The sequence below is a fragment of the Ascaphus truei genome, chromosome 4, assembly GCF_040206685.1.
Source record: "Ascaphus truei isolate aAscTru1 chromosome 4, aAscTru1.hap1, whole genome shotgun sequence".
Lineage (NCBI taxonomy): Eukaryota > Metazoa > Chordata > Amphibia > Anura > Ascaphidae > Ascaphus > Ascaphus truei.
In genome coordinates this window covers 338,457,982-338,477,736 of record NC_134486.1, presented here as the reverse complement: position 1 = coordinate 338,477,736, position 19,755 = coordinate 338,457,982, and the positions used below count along the sequence as shown (strand labels likewise).

Sequence of the window (19,755 nt, the reverse complement as noted above, 5' to 3'; positions counted from 1 at the left end):
GTGAGTGTGTAAGTGTGTGTGAGTGTGTGTGAGTGTGTGTGAGTGTGTGTGAGTGTGTGTGAGTGTCTGTGAGTGTCTGTGAGTGTCTAAGTGTGTGTGAGTGTGTGTGAGTGTCTGTGAGTGTGTAAGTGTGTGTGAGTGTGTGTGAGTGTGTGTCTGTGAGTGTCTAAGTGTGTGTAAGTGTGTGTGAGTGTGTGTGAGTGTCTAAGTGTGTGTAAGTGTGTGTGTGTGTGTGTGTGTGTGTGTGAGTGTCTGTAAGTGTGCGTAAGTGTGCGTGAGTGTGCGTAAGTGTGTGTGAGTGTGGTCAGTGTGTGTGCAGTGTGTCAGTGTGTGTGCAGTGTGGCAGTGAGCAGTGTGAGCAATGAGCAGTGTGTGTGCAGTGTGCAGTGTGTGTGCAGTGTGGCAGTGAGCAATGAGCAGTGTGTGTGCAGTGAGTGTGTGCAGTGTGTCAGTGTGAGCAATGAGCAGTGTGTGTGCAGTGTGCAGTGTGTGTGCAGTGTGGCAGTGTGAGCAATGAGCAGTGTGTGTGCAGTGAGTGTGTGCAGTGTGCAAAAAAAAAAACGGGAGCCACGGGAAAACCGCGTTATAACCGAATCGCGGTATAACGAGGCGCGTTATAACGGGGTTTAGCTGTATTAATATTTTCACCTTTTATTAAGTTGTTCGCGCCTGTTATTCACCTTTTTACACAATATCTCACGATGATGTCACAGCTCTCTATTGGCTGCCAGTAAGGCTTTTCTCAGTCAGCCGATTTTGTTTCTCCCGGGCAAGAATTCTTGTAAGGAAATGTCAAAATTAAATATCTCAGGAATCGGTGATTTCTGTAGCTTAAAGTATTATTTCAGCTCTTGGAGACCATGGTTTAAAAAGTGTATAGATGGGGGGTTTCCGGTGACGTCATCTGGTATGGCTGTGTAGGAGAAGAGCTCTGTGGACCCACCAGCATAACTATAATAATTAGCACTCTTCCACCTAAAATGAACCCACTCTTTTTGGACCCCCAGACAGAATAACAAGGGGAATGTCGAACAAACGTAAAAGGATCGCAAATCAGGCGGTAACTAAGTACTTTTCGCCTCCCCAAAAAGGCTGAGGAACTAAGCGAGTTTCAAGATGGTGCCAGCGCAAGCGGCCTTCACGCACCACAAAGCAAAGGCACATGTACAAAAGAAGCTCCTCCAGCAGAGGAATCCGTAACGAGATCATACCTGGAGGATCTCTTGGCATCCATGCACTCTAAATTATATGCCTCTCTTCAGGCGGACCTCAAGACGGCGGTGGCTGATCTTAAGCAAGAGATTTCGGCCTTGCCGAGAGAACGTCCTGCCTTGCCGAGAGAACGTCCGGCCTTGCCGAGAGAACGTCCGGCCTGGAAGGTAAATTGGAGGAGGCTCACTCCCGCCAAACCGAGGCGGAGGATGAAATCTCCCGACTAAGGGAAGAAATTCTGTACTTGAAAGATGGCCTGGAGGATCAGGAGAACCGGGACAGGCGGCAGAATTTGCGCATCCGCAATGTCCCCGAGGCGGATCACCTCCGGGCATACCTTAGTGATCTTTTTACCTCGATCTGTGGCAACATAGAAGATAGAGACCTGGAGATTGACAGGGCTCATCGCGCTCTGGGCCCGCGCTCAGAGGACCGCAGGCGGGATATAATTGTAAGGCTACATAGCTATACAACAAAGGAGAGAATCATCGCAGCCTGTTGTGGAAAAGATACCCTGAATTTCCAAAATGAGCCTCTCCAGATCTTTAACGATCTTTCGAGAATCAATATCATCCGCAGACGAGAGATGACGCCCCTAACTACTTTCCTCCAGGATAAGGAAGTGAAATACCGTTGGGACTTCCCGTTTAAACTGAAAGCAAATAATGGAGGAAAATACCTGACTCTGCGACGACATGAGGACATGACCCCGTTTGTCCGAGCCCTGGGCTTGACACCACCGCCTTCCTGGCTGGACGACCCACCTCCGGTGTCCTCGCACACGGAGGAGAATGAGAGCGATGCTGTCTGGCCCTCGAGGAGAATTGCTGCGCTCCACCAGCCCAGGATCAAATGACGATATCCTGACAGTTTCGGTTTTTCCACTTGACAGTCTTGCCTCCGCATCCTACATGACCTCCGTTGCCGAAACCCAGCCCGAGGGTTGATTGGGAGTCCCCGACCGAATATCGCTGCGGCCCCTATTCATGGGAATTCCCACGGACACCATCTTACCGAGAAGAGCAGACGTCCCAGCACCATGGAGGGAAACAACAGCACCAATCGATTCCAAAATCGTGACACCTCCCTATTGCTTACCTGATCGTTGCCCGGATTAAAAGGAGAAGTGTTTGTGCGATGTCGGCTTGAAACACGGCCATCGTTCCCCCTGCGGAGGGATGGTTCCCACATTGTTTATTTTTTGTTTTTTGGGGGTTTTTTTAGTTTTTTTTATTGAGTCTCCGCCCGATGTTTGAGGAGATAAATGGTTCGGGGGGATATTGGTGGGAGGAGGGTTAGGAATTCCAGCGCAGAGCCGAGGGGGCCCCTAACTGCGAGTATTTTACCAACTACCCCAGGCCATCCTCCTGGAAATGTTGATCGACCACCAACCCACGCTTCAGTGCTCACCCCCGGCCCATGCCTGTACGACGGCCAGACAGTGACTATCTTGGGCTCTCAAGAGTTTATTTAAATTCTATGGCCCACATTGTATATAAGTTTTCAGTTTATTGGAGGCGATCTTATCTCCCCCCCCATGCACATAGCGGAATTGTTCAATTTTCCCCCAAAAAATTGATGAAATTTCGACCCCCCCCCCCTGTAACACACTTAAAATATTGTTTTTGACCCAGAGCGTTCCTCGAGTAAACTCAAGTTGCTGTCTCTAATAAAAGGGCCCGCCACTCACAACCCATATGTTAAGCATAGGTGAAAGTCCCACTTAATTTACTCCCTCCCCTCTTCCCCCCCCTCTCCCCCTCCACCCCTCTCGCCCTCCCTCTCCCCCAAATATGTTGTCATCCCATTTGAAGGCCCATCCATATTGTTAGACATAGGAAATATATATTTGTTCTTAACTGTATACAGGACTTTCGGTTGTAATAGAATAACATTGCAATGTTTCATATGTTTAAAACCAGAGACAGAACATAAAACACAGACAAAGCTCAGTTTTAGCACATCCAGTGAAACTCATACACGGTACAGTGCCTAAATATATATGTATAAATATCTATTGAGTAAAATGGTCTTTTAGTTTGACATTTTTGGCCAAAATTGTTGTAAGCCCCTGAGCCAACTTCACGGCAGACCACAATTCATATTTGTTTCATATGTTTAAGATTATTTCTGCTTCCAAGTTGCAACCTCCCAGTTCACTATGTTCACTATGTTAAATGGACTAGATCACCACAATTTTCTTCATCACACTCTCCTGGCCCCTCCACTCCCCCCTCCTCATATCTCTCCTCCCCTACGTAGATGCTCTGTTTACCCTGCTAACAAAGTTTAAAAGTCCGTCCGCTACCCCCCCCCCCCCCCCCATTAGCTATCCTATAATACGTTCTTTTGTTTATCAGCAATGTTTCCTGAGCCTTGGTTATGTTACACTACTATGAAGTTAAACTATGCGTCAACGCCTATTTGGCAACAGGATCAATATTTTCCCGAATATATATGTCTGCATCCCCCCCCTTGCCCTCCCTTCCCTCCCCTCCTCCCCTCTTCCCCTTCCCTTACCCTCTTCCCCCCCCCCCCCCCTCCTCCATATCCCTTCCCCTCCTAGGAAGATGCTCTGGTAGCGAAGGTTGAAAGCACCACTCATTGGCTATATTGTAATCTGTTCCTATGTTTGATACCGGGAATGTTTTTTCTGTGCCTCTGTTATAGGCAACACTATTCTGAAGCAAAATTATGTGTTGACGCCTGTTAGACAAGAAGTTCAGTATTTTTCCAAATGTATATGTTTGCATCCCCTCCCCCCTCCACACCCCTTACCCCTCCCCCTTCCCCTCCCTCCACACCCCTTACCCCTCCCCCTTCCCCTCCCTCCACACCCCTTACCCTTCCCCCCCCTCCCTCCTCGCCTCCCCACCCTCCCCCCTCCCTATCAAGAAAAATGGGAATGCTCCATTACATGCTATGAGAACTCTGGGATTTACGACTATTTGATAACAAGCGTTTCTGCCTTATTGTAAATTGCAATGTTACCCTGGGTGAGGATTTTGATCTGATGTTCCCCGAGCCTGTCAGGCGTTTTATTCTTCAGTACGCTATTTATTAACTAAGGGAAGAGTTCAACATACAGGCACCCATGGGTCCACGCCCTCATGCATACCACTGCCATCGGATACACCCCCTAAGGGCCTTAAGCCCGAATGCCGGCTGTTATTTCCGGCCGTATTCTCTTGAGGTCTCTCCCAGACCTCCTCTCACTTTCCTTCTCTCTGCTGATACTATCCCAGCAGATCTTTTCTCTCTGTCCCCTCCCGCAGTTAGCCGGCTCAGAATTGTACACCGGAGCTAATACTCCTACCCTATCAACAGGCCTAAACAGGACTTCCCTAGTGGGAATGATGATGTCCCAAGAATACTCATAAAACACAGCCTCTATGGCTAGACATTCCTCAATCAAATTTATATCTCTGAATGTGAAGGGCCTGAACAATAATAGGAAAAAGAGATTAGCTCTCCAGGAGATGAAAAGATCCGGGGAGATGTTCTATTCCTTCAGGAGACGCACTTCACAACGCAAGAACCGCCCAAAATATTTAGCAAAGTATTCCCAATGGGTTTCCTCTCATCATTTTGTAGTAAAAAGCGAGGAGTAGCTATTCTATTCCACCAAGGAACCCCATTCAATCATGGAAAAACTATTTCGGACCCAGAGGGTAGATTTCTAGTGGTATATGGCTCCCTCTCAGGTACGGCAATCGATCTGATTAACCTATACGCGCCAAATGAAAACGAGACAGAATTTTTAAAGACGGTTCTAGACGGGGTCGGCCCAACTTATTTTCCCTCAGTGATAGTGGGCGGAGATCTAAATATGGCTCTGAACCCCAATGAGGACAAATCACCCGCCTCAAACCACCAACTACACGGCATCTTCCCAAAAAAACAGGAGACAGTTTAGAGAAATTATTAAGGATTTCTCATTAGTGGACATTTGGAGAACCCAGCATCAGGGCAAAAGGGACTACACTTTCTACTCTGCGCCTCACCAGACCTACTGTACTCTCATATAGACTACTTTCTGGCAACCAAAAATGTCCTAGAGGCCTCTTTAAATTCGGACATTGGCCCGATCACTTGGTTGGATCATGCTCCCATTACACTAACCCTCTCTGTCCCATTTGTAAAGTCAATCTCCTTTAATTGGAAACTAAACAATTCCTTACTGAATCACCCGGAAATAGAGAGGGAGATCAAAAAAGCTCTTACAGAGTACTTCACCCTCAACCTAGGTTCTGTTGCGTCACCGGCGGTTCTCTGGGAAGCCCATAAGGTGGCAATTAGGGGTAACCTTCTCTATTGCATCCCATAGGAAGAAGGCTAGGATAAAACTACTTAAAGACTTGACTGACAAAATTATAGAGCTGGAACAACAGCACAAAACCAACCCTTCTACGAAAATCTACAAACTCCTGACCGCCACCAGAATCGAGCTGAGGCAGATCCAATTGGAAGATGTAGAAAAAGCCCTTAAGTGGACTAACCAGAAGTACTACGATAAGGGCAATAAGGCCGATAGACTTTTGACTAGCAAGCGAAGAGGAATACAGAAAAGATCCCAAATTACGGCGATTAAGAGTAGGTCAGGGAAGATAATATATAAGAATTTACTACATTCTATACTAAGTTATACAATCTTAAAGCCCAGGAGGGAAAGCCTAAGGCCGCAGACTCCGAACCAATCACGGATTATCTATCCAACTGCCACCTTCCCTCATTGACGGAAGAGGAAAATCTAATACTTATTAAGTCTATTTAATTTTTTAATGGAGGGCAACCCAATTCCGCCGTAAATGTCCCTAGCTAATCTTGCTATTATTCACAAAAAGGGTAGAGACCCGATGCAATGTGGGAGCTACCGCCCAATCTCCCTTCTAAATAATGACCTTAAACTATACAGCAAGATATTGGCAAATAGATTGAACCCTATTTTGCCAAGACTAATATTGATCAAGTGGGGTTTGTCTCTCGCAGGCAAGCCTCGGCCAATACCCGCAAGATAATAAATATAGTTGATCATGCCCACCTCGCAGGCACCAAAGCGGTTTTGTTAAGCTTAGATGCAGAGAAGGTGTTTGATAGAATCGATTGGCTATTTCTTGATAAAACTATGCCGAAATTCGGCTTCAAAGATTCGTTTCTAGAAGGGGTCCGGGCACTCTACCGCAACCCCTCTGCGGCGGTCAAGCTCCTGGGTGGAACTACAAAGCAATTTGAAATTAAAAATGGTACAAGGCAAGGGTGCCCCCTGTCTCCCCTTCTCTATGCCCTGACTATCGAACCCCTAGCGTCCAAAATACGAGACAATAAAAATATTCAGGGCATAGCAATTGGCGAAATAAACTACAAAATCTCATTATTTGACGATGATATCATTCTAACATTAACCCATCCCCAGATTTCCCTCCCCAATCTCCATAGAGAACTGTTAGAATTCGGCAAAATATCAGGCTACAAAATTAACAATGACAGAAGTAAAACTACTTAAATTAAATTTCAACTACAAGGTACTACCACTCACTATACCAACATAACTACCCAACACTATTTGGGAAAATTAAAAAGGATGTGGATAAGTGGGAAGGGTATCAGATCTCATGGATCGGGAGAATGATCTCGGTTAAGATGAATATACTCCCCAGATTACTATATTTTTTCCAGACTCTCCCGATCCGGGTTCCTGGCTCTGAGCTGAAAAACATCCAAAACAGAATGTTTAATTTTATTCGGCAGGGCAGGAGACCTAGGGTCGCTAGGTCAGTTCTCATGTCATCTAGGATGAGGGGAGGTCTGGGAGTACCTGATATTTCAAAATATTATCAAGCGGCCCAATTAAGACAGACAGGCAGTAGTGTGGAATGCGGACCCAGGCCAGCACTGCTGGTTAGCAATTTAGTCTCACTACTCCAAAACGCCTTCTCTGCCAGCTTGTCTCTAGTGCATGGATAGAGGGGACATACTGGCGCACAAATTCGAGCTGGGCGCGATGAAACATACCTGGGAAGTATGGTCAATATAAGTTTAAGCTCTCATCCACCGGTTCACAGCTCACTCCAATTTTCAACAATCCTAAATTTCCCCCTGGATGTGATTCCAAACAATTTGACCAATTCAAATTAAAGGGGATCAGAGAGGTTGCCGACCTATTGAGCAATGGAAGACTCCTGAGTTTTCAAGATTTATGCACCACATTTGAGGCACCAGAACTAGGCACATTCAAATATCTCCAAATTAGGCACTTTCTACAAAAATTGTCCCCAAAGCTACAATTTCCCCCTCTCACAAACTTTGAGATGTTGTGCAAAGTCAGCACGCATCAAAAAGGTCTAGTAACCAAAATATACGCGGAGATGTAGATATCAGCGAACCCCCCGCACCCGATTATATGCTCAGCGGAATTGAACATAGTTATAGACAGAGAGGATTGGGAAGATGTCTGGGACTCGGCCTCAGGAACTTCCATGTGTAACACAACGAAGGAAAATATCTATAAGATCCTATATCACTGGTATCTTTCCCCAGTGAGGTTAAAACAAATCTACCCCCTGACCTCTGATCTATGCTGGAGAGGCTCTGGACAAAGGGGGGACATGGCTCATATGTGGTGGTCATGTCCAGAAATTCAGAAATATTGGCTCATTATACAATCTCTAATAAAAGGTAACTGACCTCACAATACCCATTGATCCACTGACCTACCTACTGGCCAGGCCAATAGAGGAAATTGACCGCCCAGTTAGGAAATTACTCTCCTTCATTCTTACAGCGGTGAGATGTGCGGTGGCGTCCTCTTGGAAGGTGTTACCCCCTCTAAACAGAATGTAAAAAAAAAAGAATAAACGAGGTAATGCTTATGGAGAGGCTAACTGCTTTTCTTAAACGATCGACCGAAGGTTTCTACAAAGTTTGGAAGCCTTGGCTGACCCATTAACTAAGATCAAAACCCATCTAAATCACGATAGTCGCACAAAAAGTTACCCACGAATCTCTGTGGACGAGCTCTGGCAGCTGGGGGTGGGGAGGATTTCTCTTTCCCCTCCTTCCCTTTTCCCCCTCTCCCCCCCCCCTCCCTTGTCCCTCTCTTTTTCCAGCCTCTAACCTACTGGACCACTCAGTGGCCTGGAGGTCTCGCCTCCTCTGGCGAAGTTCTTCTCTAACCCATATATACCCTAAAAATGAAAAAACTCTTTTGTATTAGGCTGTAATTGAATTTCCATGTATGTAAACTGAAAATGCCTAATAAAAACGTTTGGGGGGGGAAAAAAAAGTGTATAGATATATCCATATATCCACTTTTCACTATATATTTTTTCACTTTTTGTTACTCATAACTTAACTAATGTGTGGTAGATACCTATCCAAGCTTCAAATTGCAAAGCCAGTATATACAGTGTTCTGTGGGTGGGTTTACTGGCTATGCATCTTAACCCAGGCTGTGCTGAAAAGCTGTGCAATGCAGCAAGCATAGGCTTATAGGGGTCCATGTCAAAATGGATTTGAAGCAAAAGTTGGCACTGTGTGCTCATTTGCATGCCATTTCCCAGAATCCCTTGCTGTAGTGGAAGCAGTGTATGCTGGGCGATAATGGTGAAAGGCAGGGTTACAGATCTGTCTAAGACATGCAAATGAGCACACAGTAATATTTCCATTTGATATATCTATATATATATATATATATATATATATATATCAGTATGAATTGCTGCTTTAATAACAATCTAAAACCTGTGAACATAATACAGTATAGTGATTATGTGCTCTGAAAAGACTGCAACATAATATATAGTGCATAACTATACACAACCTGAATAAGTTATAAAGCAATTTTAAATGATCCTTTACTGATGCAGGTTTCTTTATTTTTAATTGTATTTATACATGTAAAGGTTTGACCATTCTCCATGTGATCCAACCATCACTCTTCATGGAACGCCTGTGACCTCTTTTGCCTGTGTGATGTGTCCTCAGCGATTTTTAAGCCTGAAGGAGTGTAAAGATCATATTTCTGAAAAGGCAAGTGAACGTCAAAAGGGAAGGTCTTATTGTTGGAATGTTGCAGTCCTTTTGCAGGTTGATGGAGCAGGGCACCTGTATACCCGCTGAAGAAAAGCTCATCTCCCCACTGTCATGGAATTGGAAACATCTGGCCCCATGTAGCTGTTGAGATCATAATGGTGATGTTAGATTCATATGAGAACAGATTTCAATTGTAATTAGCAGTGATTTTATCATCTTACTCCGTGAGATTGCTCATCTGTGACATCATAATGCACATAGCCTGGAGGCAGGTATGGAGAGTCAGGTGGCTATAATCTTTAGATAGAAAGCAGATGGTGTCAGTTGACATGTGAGGAGAAGGCAAGAATGCTGGAGGAGAGGCAGAAAAAATTGATGACAACATAAGGTATTAAATGGGGGGGAGGAGAGTCGGGGAAGAAAAAAATAAAACCCGTCATTATTTTGCAGAGGGCAGGGCTGAAGCGTGCTGAGCCCATGTAATAAAAAACAAAAAAGTTTAGTGAGTAATAGCAAAGCTTAATGTTACAGTGAATAGCACAGACTTCCCCCCTAGTTTGCCACCCTACATTATTTCAGCACTTCTTAATATGACGCCGACTCCTATGGCATAAGGATCACTGTGACTTTTAAGCATGGGCTGAAGAGATTTTATCAACAAGCCAATGTGATGCAAGGTTAAAAGTAAAGTTGAATGCAGCTGTGACCGCATAGAATGTGTTGCTTGTACATTTAAGCAATGCTAAGATATAAATGGGTGCTGCTGCTTACATAATACAAGAAGCACTTTACTTTTTATAATTTAGATAGTTCCTGCTTTTTACCTGATCAGCTCCCAAGAAGCTATCGGGTAGTTCTGAAACGAGAGTAAATATCTAAAAGCCATAGATTTCCCCAGACCTTTGAGATTTTCCTCTTATTTGTTACAATAATGGATTGCTTCACAGCATGGAAACTTCAACATGATTTTAACATATGTAAACTGTATCCAGTTATGGACTTGAGCAAGTGAGTGATTTTGATATAAATAATAGACATGCGTTTCTATACTGATCACTGCCTAGTTAGAACAATTACATTTGTGCATAATCTAATTACTTTATGATTTGCTGAAACTGCCACATTCCCCTTTCTCGCTCTCTCTCGGACAACCTTTGTGATGAGCACAGTGTTTGGCAAAGTCCAGAGAGAGGTCGCACATACAACTTGGATTGAGCCACACATTTATGCATGTATTCTGCCACGCCTCCCTGGTTCATTTTTTCTAGTTCTTGCACCTCTGTAGCATTGGCCTGTATGCTCGTAAATAATGTGAAGGGCTTATATGAGGAGACTTGCTCTTGTTGAATGTAAACATTGCAGGGGGTGATATCATATTTATTTTTTTAGCGGAGATTAGTTTTTGCGCAAAAAGAGTTTGCTTAATATATTGTACTGACTTTTCCCAAAAGTCTTTTCTGCTCCATTTTTCAAAAAGGTACAGATGTGTCTATTTTAATTGTTGCATTTATTCCTGAGGAAGTTGAAACTGATGGAGAATGTAGATTTACTGTGATTAATATTCAAACAACTGGTAAGCACTTCACCGTGGTAAATTTATATGGCCCTGCGTGTTAGGTGCCAGCCATACTTGAGAAAGGCAACTGTGCCTGCCGCAACGTCACGTCGTTACTTGGCCCAATAAATAGTTTTTTGTTTGCAGAAATCCATTGTGCCCTGCTTCTTATCTGATTCCTGCATGTTAACCACCAACCTTCTTTTCTACAAGATCTATTTTAAAAAAAAGTTCCTTAATCTTGGGCGGCCATTTCATCAACCCCAGCCTCGGTTTTATCAATCGCTCCTTAGAACCTCCCCAACTTGCACACCAGCTGCTAAAATACTAAAATCAGGGCTGAAAGATCTAAGATTCCTTGAGGCATCTTTTTCCTACAGCCAGGAATTATACTTTTTTCTACCCCACACTCCTCTCACTGGAAAATTGACCCTGGTTGCTGATGCTTTTATTTCTCACTTTAAGAATGCTAAAATAGGGTCCAATCATGCCCCCATTTAATTATTTTGACGACATTTTGGCAAACTCCCCCAAATCATCCTGGAGACTCGATGGTAACACTGCAATCTCCTGGCTCCATTGCTGAGATTTAAGATACTATCGTAGATTACTGTAAATAAATCCTGATGCATCTGTCACTTTATGGAAGGCACGGCACGTAAGGGCTGTTCTGAGAGGCAGATTAATCTGATCTTAGTCGAATGTACAGAGAAATCTTTCAAATGAACCAAATAATTATTCTATGAAAAAAAAGTAATAAAACCGATAGAATAGTTTTATGCGGGACTGCGGAAGGATTAATCCAAAAACAAAATGTCTACGATTAAACTCAATTTAAGATTGGAACAGATTTTCTTAGTTATTCTTTCAGACTCTAACTTGAATAACAATCACAATCCCAGTGGCAAGCTACTAACGAACATGAACAAATAATGATGTGACTTACGCACAGTATCTGAGGCAGACCGCGCGTATCTACAAATTTATATCTCATGAGATTGTGCAATTACATCACTGAAGCACTCAAAATACCCTGGTACGGGTGGGATTTTAATCTATTATAAAAAGCTTGCCCCGTACCTAATGAGGTTTCTGTACTTCAATCCTTAATGGTGCCTCTTCCTCCTTCCATACTGCAATCCATTATTGCAGTTATATACAAAGAGGGAAACGATCCAAATCCATGTGAAAGCTTTCACCCAATCTCTCTCTCAAACATCGATACCAGATGATTTGCCGACACTAGCTACTTGCCTCAATATTTTTCTCCCCTCATTAATCCACCCTGGTCAGGTAGGATTGATTCCAAACGGACAGGTTGTGTTTGTAAACCGCAGAGGACAGAGGTCACGCAGCTTCCACTTTCCCTGCAATGTCCTCCCCCGCCACCCCCTGGAGGAGACATGCACACTTCTTGACTTGGAGATCACAGCCTAATTGAAAATACTACACAAGTAAACCAGGCAGCTCAACATTTTCAAGAGTTGTTATAAATGCAGGCGAGGATTCGAAGAGCTAGCTATGCAGCTAGTACCCCCACCCCACGTACCCTTTATGAAATGCCTGACAGACTAGGATGAGGCATGATTTGAGGTCTCGGTGCATTTCTGCTCCCCACCCCACTGCACCTCCCATGCCTCGCCCCAGCAGCATTTGCCACTTTTCCTAACTCCCTGCTGCTGCCTGGTCCAGCTGCCACGCAGATTATGTGCCTCAAGCTAGGTCCATAGTAGGGGCGTGCGCGTGATGTCACGTGCGCCTGTACGTGCAGAGATATGTTGCCTGCAGGGATGGGGGGGGCGTGCCCATGGCGTCACGTGAGCTGTTAACCCTCATTGGCTGGACCGCGAACGTGACATCGCACGATATATACAAAAGCTTGTCTCCGCACGCATCGCTCTTACCCACGTGCGCGCGGGTGCAGTATGAACGCTCCAATTCATTTACATTGTTTTGCTCGCACACGATCAGCATGGACGCAGCCTTGGTGTGATTGGATAAGTGGCTGCAAAGAATTAAACTATTCTGAACAGGCCTGGCCTGATGCAAACCAGGGGACCCATTAATCCATTCATTGGGCTGCCACCCCCTCAAGCTGTGACTTGAATATGTCCAATCTTGTCTTGGATAGGTGGACCCTGTCGTCTCTAGAGTTCCTGACATTGCGATTGGATTTCCACGTTTCAATACTTGCCCCCCTCATCCTTCTGATGCATTCGCATATATCCTTGTTAATTTTGTTCCTAGTGTTATACACTACAAATATGATGTAGCACCAGACAAAATTTCAGACATATGAAGGCTACCCCTGCCCACATTTTTACCTTTTTTCCTGGTGTAATTGGCCTTAATCATGTAATACAAGTTTTGCCATCTTTCCTTGGAGCAAAGTGCTACTGCACCGCAGAGGGAATATGTGTGGTCTACATATCCTAGCCTGGATTTGGATTAATTCAAGCTGTAGCCTTTACCAGGATATCACTGTAGACAAACGTGTGTCTACACAATGGATGTTCCATAGCTTCTGACAGAGAGGGGAGGGTGCGGAAGGGCTGGGTTGCGCGCGGGGCTTGTTTTGGGCTTCCCCCTCGGTCCCACGTGGGGAGCGGGGGGGATTCTGGGTTGCTGGGGGGAACAGGCAGCGCAGAGGGCAGGACACCCTGCTTGCCCTGTGCATGCGCGCCGGGACCACGGGAATCGCCGCCATTTTTTTTAAACTTTTTTTTTAAATGTAATTAACAGGCGCCCGGCCGGGCCCCCCCTGACTCATCCCTGAACTGGTAGAGTGTTATAAGGTCAGGTGTAACCCATGGAAGGTGGGCACCCCGTACCCTTATTCTGCGTAGTGGAGCATGGGTATCGCAGAGTTTTAAGAACTCGGATTGGAAATAGTCGAGCGCAGAATCAGGGTCAGGAATTAAATCGATTCTGTGCCAAGGGCAGTTGGTAAGGTCAGCCAGAAATTGTTGCGGGTTAAAGTTTCTAAATGTTCTAGTGAGGAGAACTTTAGGGCTTGATTGGAGCGGTTTAATTTTCCTTACACAGTACACTATTGCATGGTCACTAAAAATGTCAGGAAGGATGCCAGAGGATTGGATTCTGCTGGGATTTGAGGAGATAATCCAGTCAAGCAGGGAATAGTTGTGCGATTTCAGGTTTGTTCGTGTGGGTTGGGAAATGAGTTGCAATAGGTTAAGAGACTTGATTTGTGTGTGGATTTTGTGGTTTTTAGGGTCAAGCCAATTGAAGTTGAAATCCCCAAGAACTAGCAGCTCACTCTTCTCATTCAGAGAGGAAATGGAGCCAAGAAACTGGGTGATATCAGTCAGAGATTGTAGGGGGGCGGTAGATGCCAGCAATCAGGACGGGCTTAGAGAAGGGGAGGCAGATTCTGCCAACTAGGATTTCAAAAGAGGTTGGTCTTGGGGGCCAGTTTACCAGTGTAAATTGTAAGGTGTCTGCAATATAAAATAACACCCCTCCTCCTCTTTTTGACCTATCTCTCCTAAAAATGGAGTATCCCTGAATGGTAATATGTGCATTTAGAGGTTAGCCATGTTTCTGTGAGAATGATGGCTTTTGGTTTATGCATAAGGCACCATGCCCGTAGTTCATCCAGTTTGGGCAGCAGACACCGGATATTTATATGGGCGAGAGATAGGCCTTTTTGGAATTTGAAGGGGGTATTCTCAGGGTATGGGACAGAGTTGAAGTGGGAGGGCCTGGGTTAGGTTCAATATCACCTGCTAAAGAGATTCATAGTATGAGTAGAAATTTGAGTAGTTGTTTGCAAGTTGTAACTTTATGATTTTTGCCAATTGAGTGTGCAGTGGTTGGAGTGCTGGTTTTCAGGGTTCTCCACCAACATTCAGTAGATAGTGCAAGGCTTTGAGTAATCCAGGGTGTATGGTGATGTTGGGCATGGGTCAGGAGGGAGGAGTGTGTAGTGGATAGAGAGAATAACATTTCAATGAGGCAATGAGAAAGAACAAAGTGGAGGTAAAAAGCAGGTTCATTATGCCAGAGGTAGATAATGCTGCATTGAACTGTTGTGAGCCAAGTGTGTATGCGTAGACAAAACAGCAGGGATTATAGTGTTGTCAAAATAGCTCACCGTTAGTTGACATGTGCAGAAGAGTTTGCAGTAGATCCAGTCCCCATTCACCTCTAGTCTAACTATAGTCTAACTATATATTCTCACTTAAAAAGCTAACTTTAAATGCCTCACTATCTAATGCCAAATGCAGTTCCTGCAAACTGCAGGAGAGGTGTTGGTTTTATACAGATAAAACAGTCACATGACCCTCCCCCTCCCCAATGAATCAGCTTGTTCCAGTTGGTCAATTAACAGCACAGAGTTAAGAGGGGGGGGGGGGGGGAACAAAAAAACACCCTTTGAGATTCAAACATACTAACATATCAATGCTTAAGGCCGCAGAGTAAATCTTTTAAACTGGACTTGCACATCAAGGGACATACCTGTGAAGAGAATACAATTAGATCCATGTCATATCAGCTGAGGTTATTGATCTTGCATGATTGCAGATTTCCCTGGCTGTGTGCTGTCTCGTTTTTCCCGGACCTCCATCTGGTAAAATGTATTTGTTTATGTGTGCATATGGGACAAGCATCAGTGGATTATCAGTTTACAGTGTGCCAACTGCCCTTCATTCTATATATATATATATATATATATATATATATATATATATATATATATATATATATATATATATATATATATATATATATATATATATATATATATATATATATATATATATATATATATATATATACATATATATATACACACACATATATACACATATATACACACATATATGTATGTGTGTGTGTGTGTGTGTATATATATATATATATATAAATATACACATATATACACACACACATATATATATATATGTGTGTGTATATAGAGATATATATATATATATATATATATATATATGTGCAGTGTTCGACAAACCTATACATTTGCTCGCCCCGGGCGAGTGGATTTAACATCGTGGCTAGCTCCTATTGGCCCAAGCAGCACACGTTTGGTACTAAATGCAGGGTAGAAGAACAATGTTCTATAATAGTGCTACAATGACCAAGGATGATGAAGGTATAAATAATCTTGATTGAAGAAGAATAATAAACGGTAGGTTTTAAACACAAGTGAGTACTGGGGTATGCAGGTGGGCGTACATTAAAGACATATATATATATATATATATAGTCCTGGTGAGTGCTGTAAGCAGAGGTATATATAAGCCCCACCACATCACTTCCAATGAGGACAAAGTCTATGACCGCCTAAGGACACTTGTAGTGTACCTCCCAGTGATTGCTGTGATGCAAAAACTCACGTGAACCAGGCCCGTTTTCCTCTGAATATGCGTGCTTCTGCTGGGTTGAGTAGATCATCTGGTAACCACAGAGTGCGGCGATGCAGAGCACAGCAGAACAACAGGACTCCACAGGACAGCAGCGGTGAAATAAAAAGATTCTTTATTAACACGTCATGGTGCAGACAGGTATGGGTGCAAAGTCTCCTCCTCTTACGCGTTTCATGCCTGTGCGGCGCTTCGTCAGAGAGTGAAGATAGGTGTGCTGTGTTCCCCCCTCTTATACTGAACTAATTGCCTGGAATAGCATTCAGCCGCCATGACTGGAAACCGGAAGTGACGCGGCTTAGTCCAGGATACCGGAAGTGACGTAACGCAATGTATGCGATGTGGGTGAGTTGTTTACAAACCATCCATGTAGTCATGGTGATTTATACGTCATCTCCTCTAGTGGAGAAAGGGTAAACTAAATCATGAAAATGTTTAGAAACAGGTAGGTTTAAGTCGTTCTTTTTAATTGAACGAAGGTGTTCCCACTGTACATATTGCAAATTTGCCATTCCTCTGACAGAGATTACTAGCAAAGTCACAGGCAAAAAATACAAAATTAATCACTTTATGACGTGCAAAACTAATTATGTAGTATATAGACTGAACTGTGCGTGTGGCAAGATGTACATTGGTAGGACGATTCGCCCATTAAAAATTAGAATCTCAGAACACCTTAAACCTACCTGTTTCTAAACATTTTCATGATTGCCCTTATGGCTCAATTGATACGTTTACATTTAATGCCCTGGAATACATCCCTAAACATACTAGGGAGGAAATAGAGAAGGTAACCTCAATCAAAGGGAAATGTTTTGGATTTATACCCTCGGGTCATTGTCACCCGGGGGTATAAATACCGACTGGGAACTCAAATATTTTTTGGCATAATTATTATGTTACACTATTAACTATAGGTCATGATGTATGTATATATACACACTATATGTCTTCCTTTGTAGTTGTTAATTCAATTTACTAATGTACATTTTCTATTTATAAGGTTTAACATTACTCATTTGTCCAATATATGTGTCTCTCTCACACCCTTATATTACATTTAAGATCAAGTTATATTTGGGTGCGTTGTGTTTCTTTATGCTTTTTATCCAAGGTTCCTCTAAATTATGTATATTCTTTTATAATTATCAACTTGCGGGGAAGGAGATGGGAGCGGGGATGTCCCTCCGGTCCCCGCTTACCTCTGATCCCTCCACGTGCCCGTTGCTCCCGCTGCCTGCATGGAGGTGGTAGCGGGGGGTTTCTTCTCCCCACCGCTGTCCCTGGCGCTCCCGCTGCCTGCGCGGGAGGAGGGGGGGGAGCGGGTGGTGGTGCTGGTTGCGGCCTTTCCTCTGCTCCGACCCCACCCCCCGTCTGTGTAGAGTGAGAGAGTGTGTGTGTGTATGTATATATGGGAGAGAAAGTGTGTGTATGTGGGTGTGAGTGTGTGTAAGTGTCTGTGAGTGTGTGTAAGTGTGTGCAGTGTGTGTGCAGTGTGTCAGTGTGTGCAGTGTGAGCAATGAGCAGTGTGTGTGCAGTGTGTCAGTGTGTGCAGTGTGAGCAATGAGGAGTGTGTGTGCAGTCTGTGAGTGTGTGTAAGTGTGTGTGAGTGTCTGTGTGTGTAAGTGTGTGAGTGTGTGTGAGTGTGTGTGAGTGTCTGTGTGTGTAAGTGTCTGAATGTGTGTGAGTGTGTGTGAGTGTCTGTAAGTGTGTGCAGTGTGAGCAATGAGCAGTGTGTGTGCAGTGTGTCAGTGTGTGCAGTGTGAGCAATGAGCAGTGTGTGTGCAGTGTGTCAGTGTGTGCAGAATGAGCAGTGTGTGTGTGCAGTGTGTCAGTGTGTGCAGTGTGAGCAATGAGCAGTGTGTGTGCAGTGTGTGTGCAGTGTGTCAGTGTGTGCAATGAGCAGTGTGTGTGCAGTGTGTCAGTGTGTGCAGTGTGAGCAATGAGCAGTGTGTGTGCAGTGTGTCAGTGTGTGCAGTGTGAGCAATGAGCAGTGTGTGTGCAGTGTGCAGTGTGTGTGCAGTGTGTGAGCAATGAGCAGTGTGTGTGCAGTGTGGCAGTATGAGCAATGAGCAGTGTGTGTGCAGTGTGCAGTGTGAGCAATGAGCAGTGTGTGTGCAGTGTGTCAGTGTGTGCAGTGTGAGCAATGAGCAGTGTGTGTGCAGTGTGGCAGTGTGAGCAATGAGCAGTGTGTGTGCAGTGTGAGCCACGGGAAAACCGCGGTATAACGAGGCGCGTTATAACGGGGTTTAGCTGTATATGTGTGTGTGTGTGTATATATATATATATATATATATATATATATATATATATATATATATTATACATACACACACACATATATAAATATACATACATATATATATATACACATATATATATATATATATATATGTGTATTTTTATATATGTGTATATTTATTTATATGTGTATATACATACATACATTAAAAAAAATATTGTAGCCGATTTTATGTCTCCTTTTATTGTTTAGTGATTTAGTGGCAAAAAAAGTATCCTTTTAGTCTGGGAGATAATTTAAGATTTCATTTGACAGAGACAGATTGAAGTAAACTGAGAGATGCTACTGTTTTTTATTTTACTACTTGTAGCCCTCCCTGCCCGGCTCCCTAAGGAGGTTACATCAGTGTAGTGGTGTAGAAGTCATTCACAATCATTTACCTTGTCTCAGGGGCGGTCAGGGGTCTGCTGAGCGATGGAAAAGATGGGCGCCAGGAGTTTTTCCAGGAGTTTTTCTAGTGCAACCTCAATCTTTATTAATGTTCCCATTCTTGGGACCACTGCAGTCACAATACATATTGATTGACATGTTTGCACACACTTTAATCCATGCTGATATTCATACTTGAGTGCATCTGGTTTTTGAAGTGATGCTCATCTGGTGAGTCTGCCCCCCTCTTCTTATCAACATCCTTGCAGTCCCCTATACTGTGGGCCCCTGCTGAGATCTTGATTTGTAGAACATTACTATTCCTTACACACTCCTGCTTTGGAACTGCCACTTCCTCAGAGGGTACTTAAGATTGTGGATGGCGATCTGCTTGTAGGGCTAAATCACCCAGACATCCTAGTGGCACTTATGCTTGGCCCACTTACGCATGTTTGCATTCCCTTTCTTGGGACATGCACTTACTTAATATGGCCATACTAAAGGCTCCTTACTAATGGGACACTGTCCCTGACTGAAATGCAATTAAAGGGGGCCTAAACTTATACTTTGGGGAACATTTTCCCTACCTATAAGTTCTTCTGCTGCCATGCTGACACTATCTCCCAGAATCCTATGCTCCTCTCCTTAATACCTCTGACACAGTATGCTGTCACTACTGGGTGGAGCTTAACCTTTAATCTAACTCCTAGTATACTTTTAGTAACCACACACGGGGGGGGGGGGGGAGAGGGGGGTTACATATTGTTAATGGAATTTCCACTCAAGTAAATACCTACTTGAACCATTTTTTTAAAATAAAGTCAATGTAATTAATTTCATACAAATAGCTATGTCATTTTTAGTGGCTTATTCTTTACTGAAGA

General features: G+C 43.8%; 1 protein-coding gene across 3 annotated transcripts in view; it reads left to right on the top strand.

Moving 5' to 3' along the window:
- The window catches only part of ZNF451 (zinc finger protein 451), a 79,728-nt gene that overhangs the window by 16,116 nt on the left and 43,857 nt on the right, over positions 1-19,755 (top strand). For all 3 annotated transcript variants that reach the window (XM_075598121.1, XM_075598119.1, XM_075598120.1), the window contains exon 7: positions 9,114-9,244. In XM_075598121.1, coding sequence (XP_075454236.1) covers positions 9,114-9,244 — 131 coding nt within the window. The remainder of the gene's footprint in view (positions 1-9,113; positions 9,245-19,755) is intronic.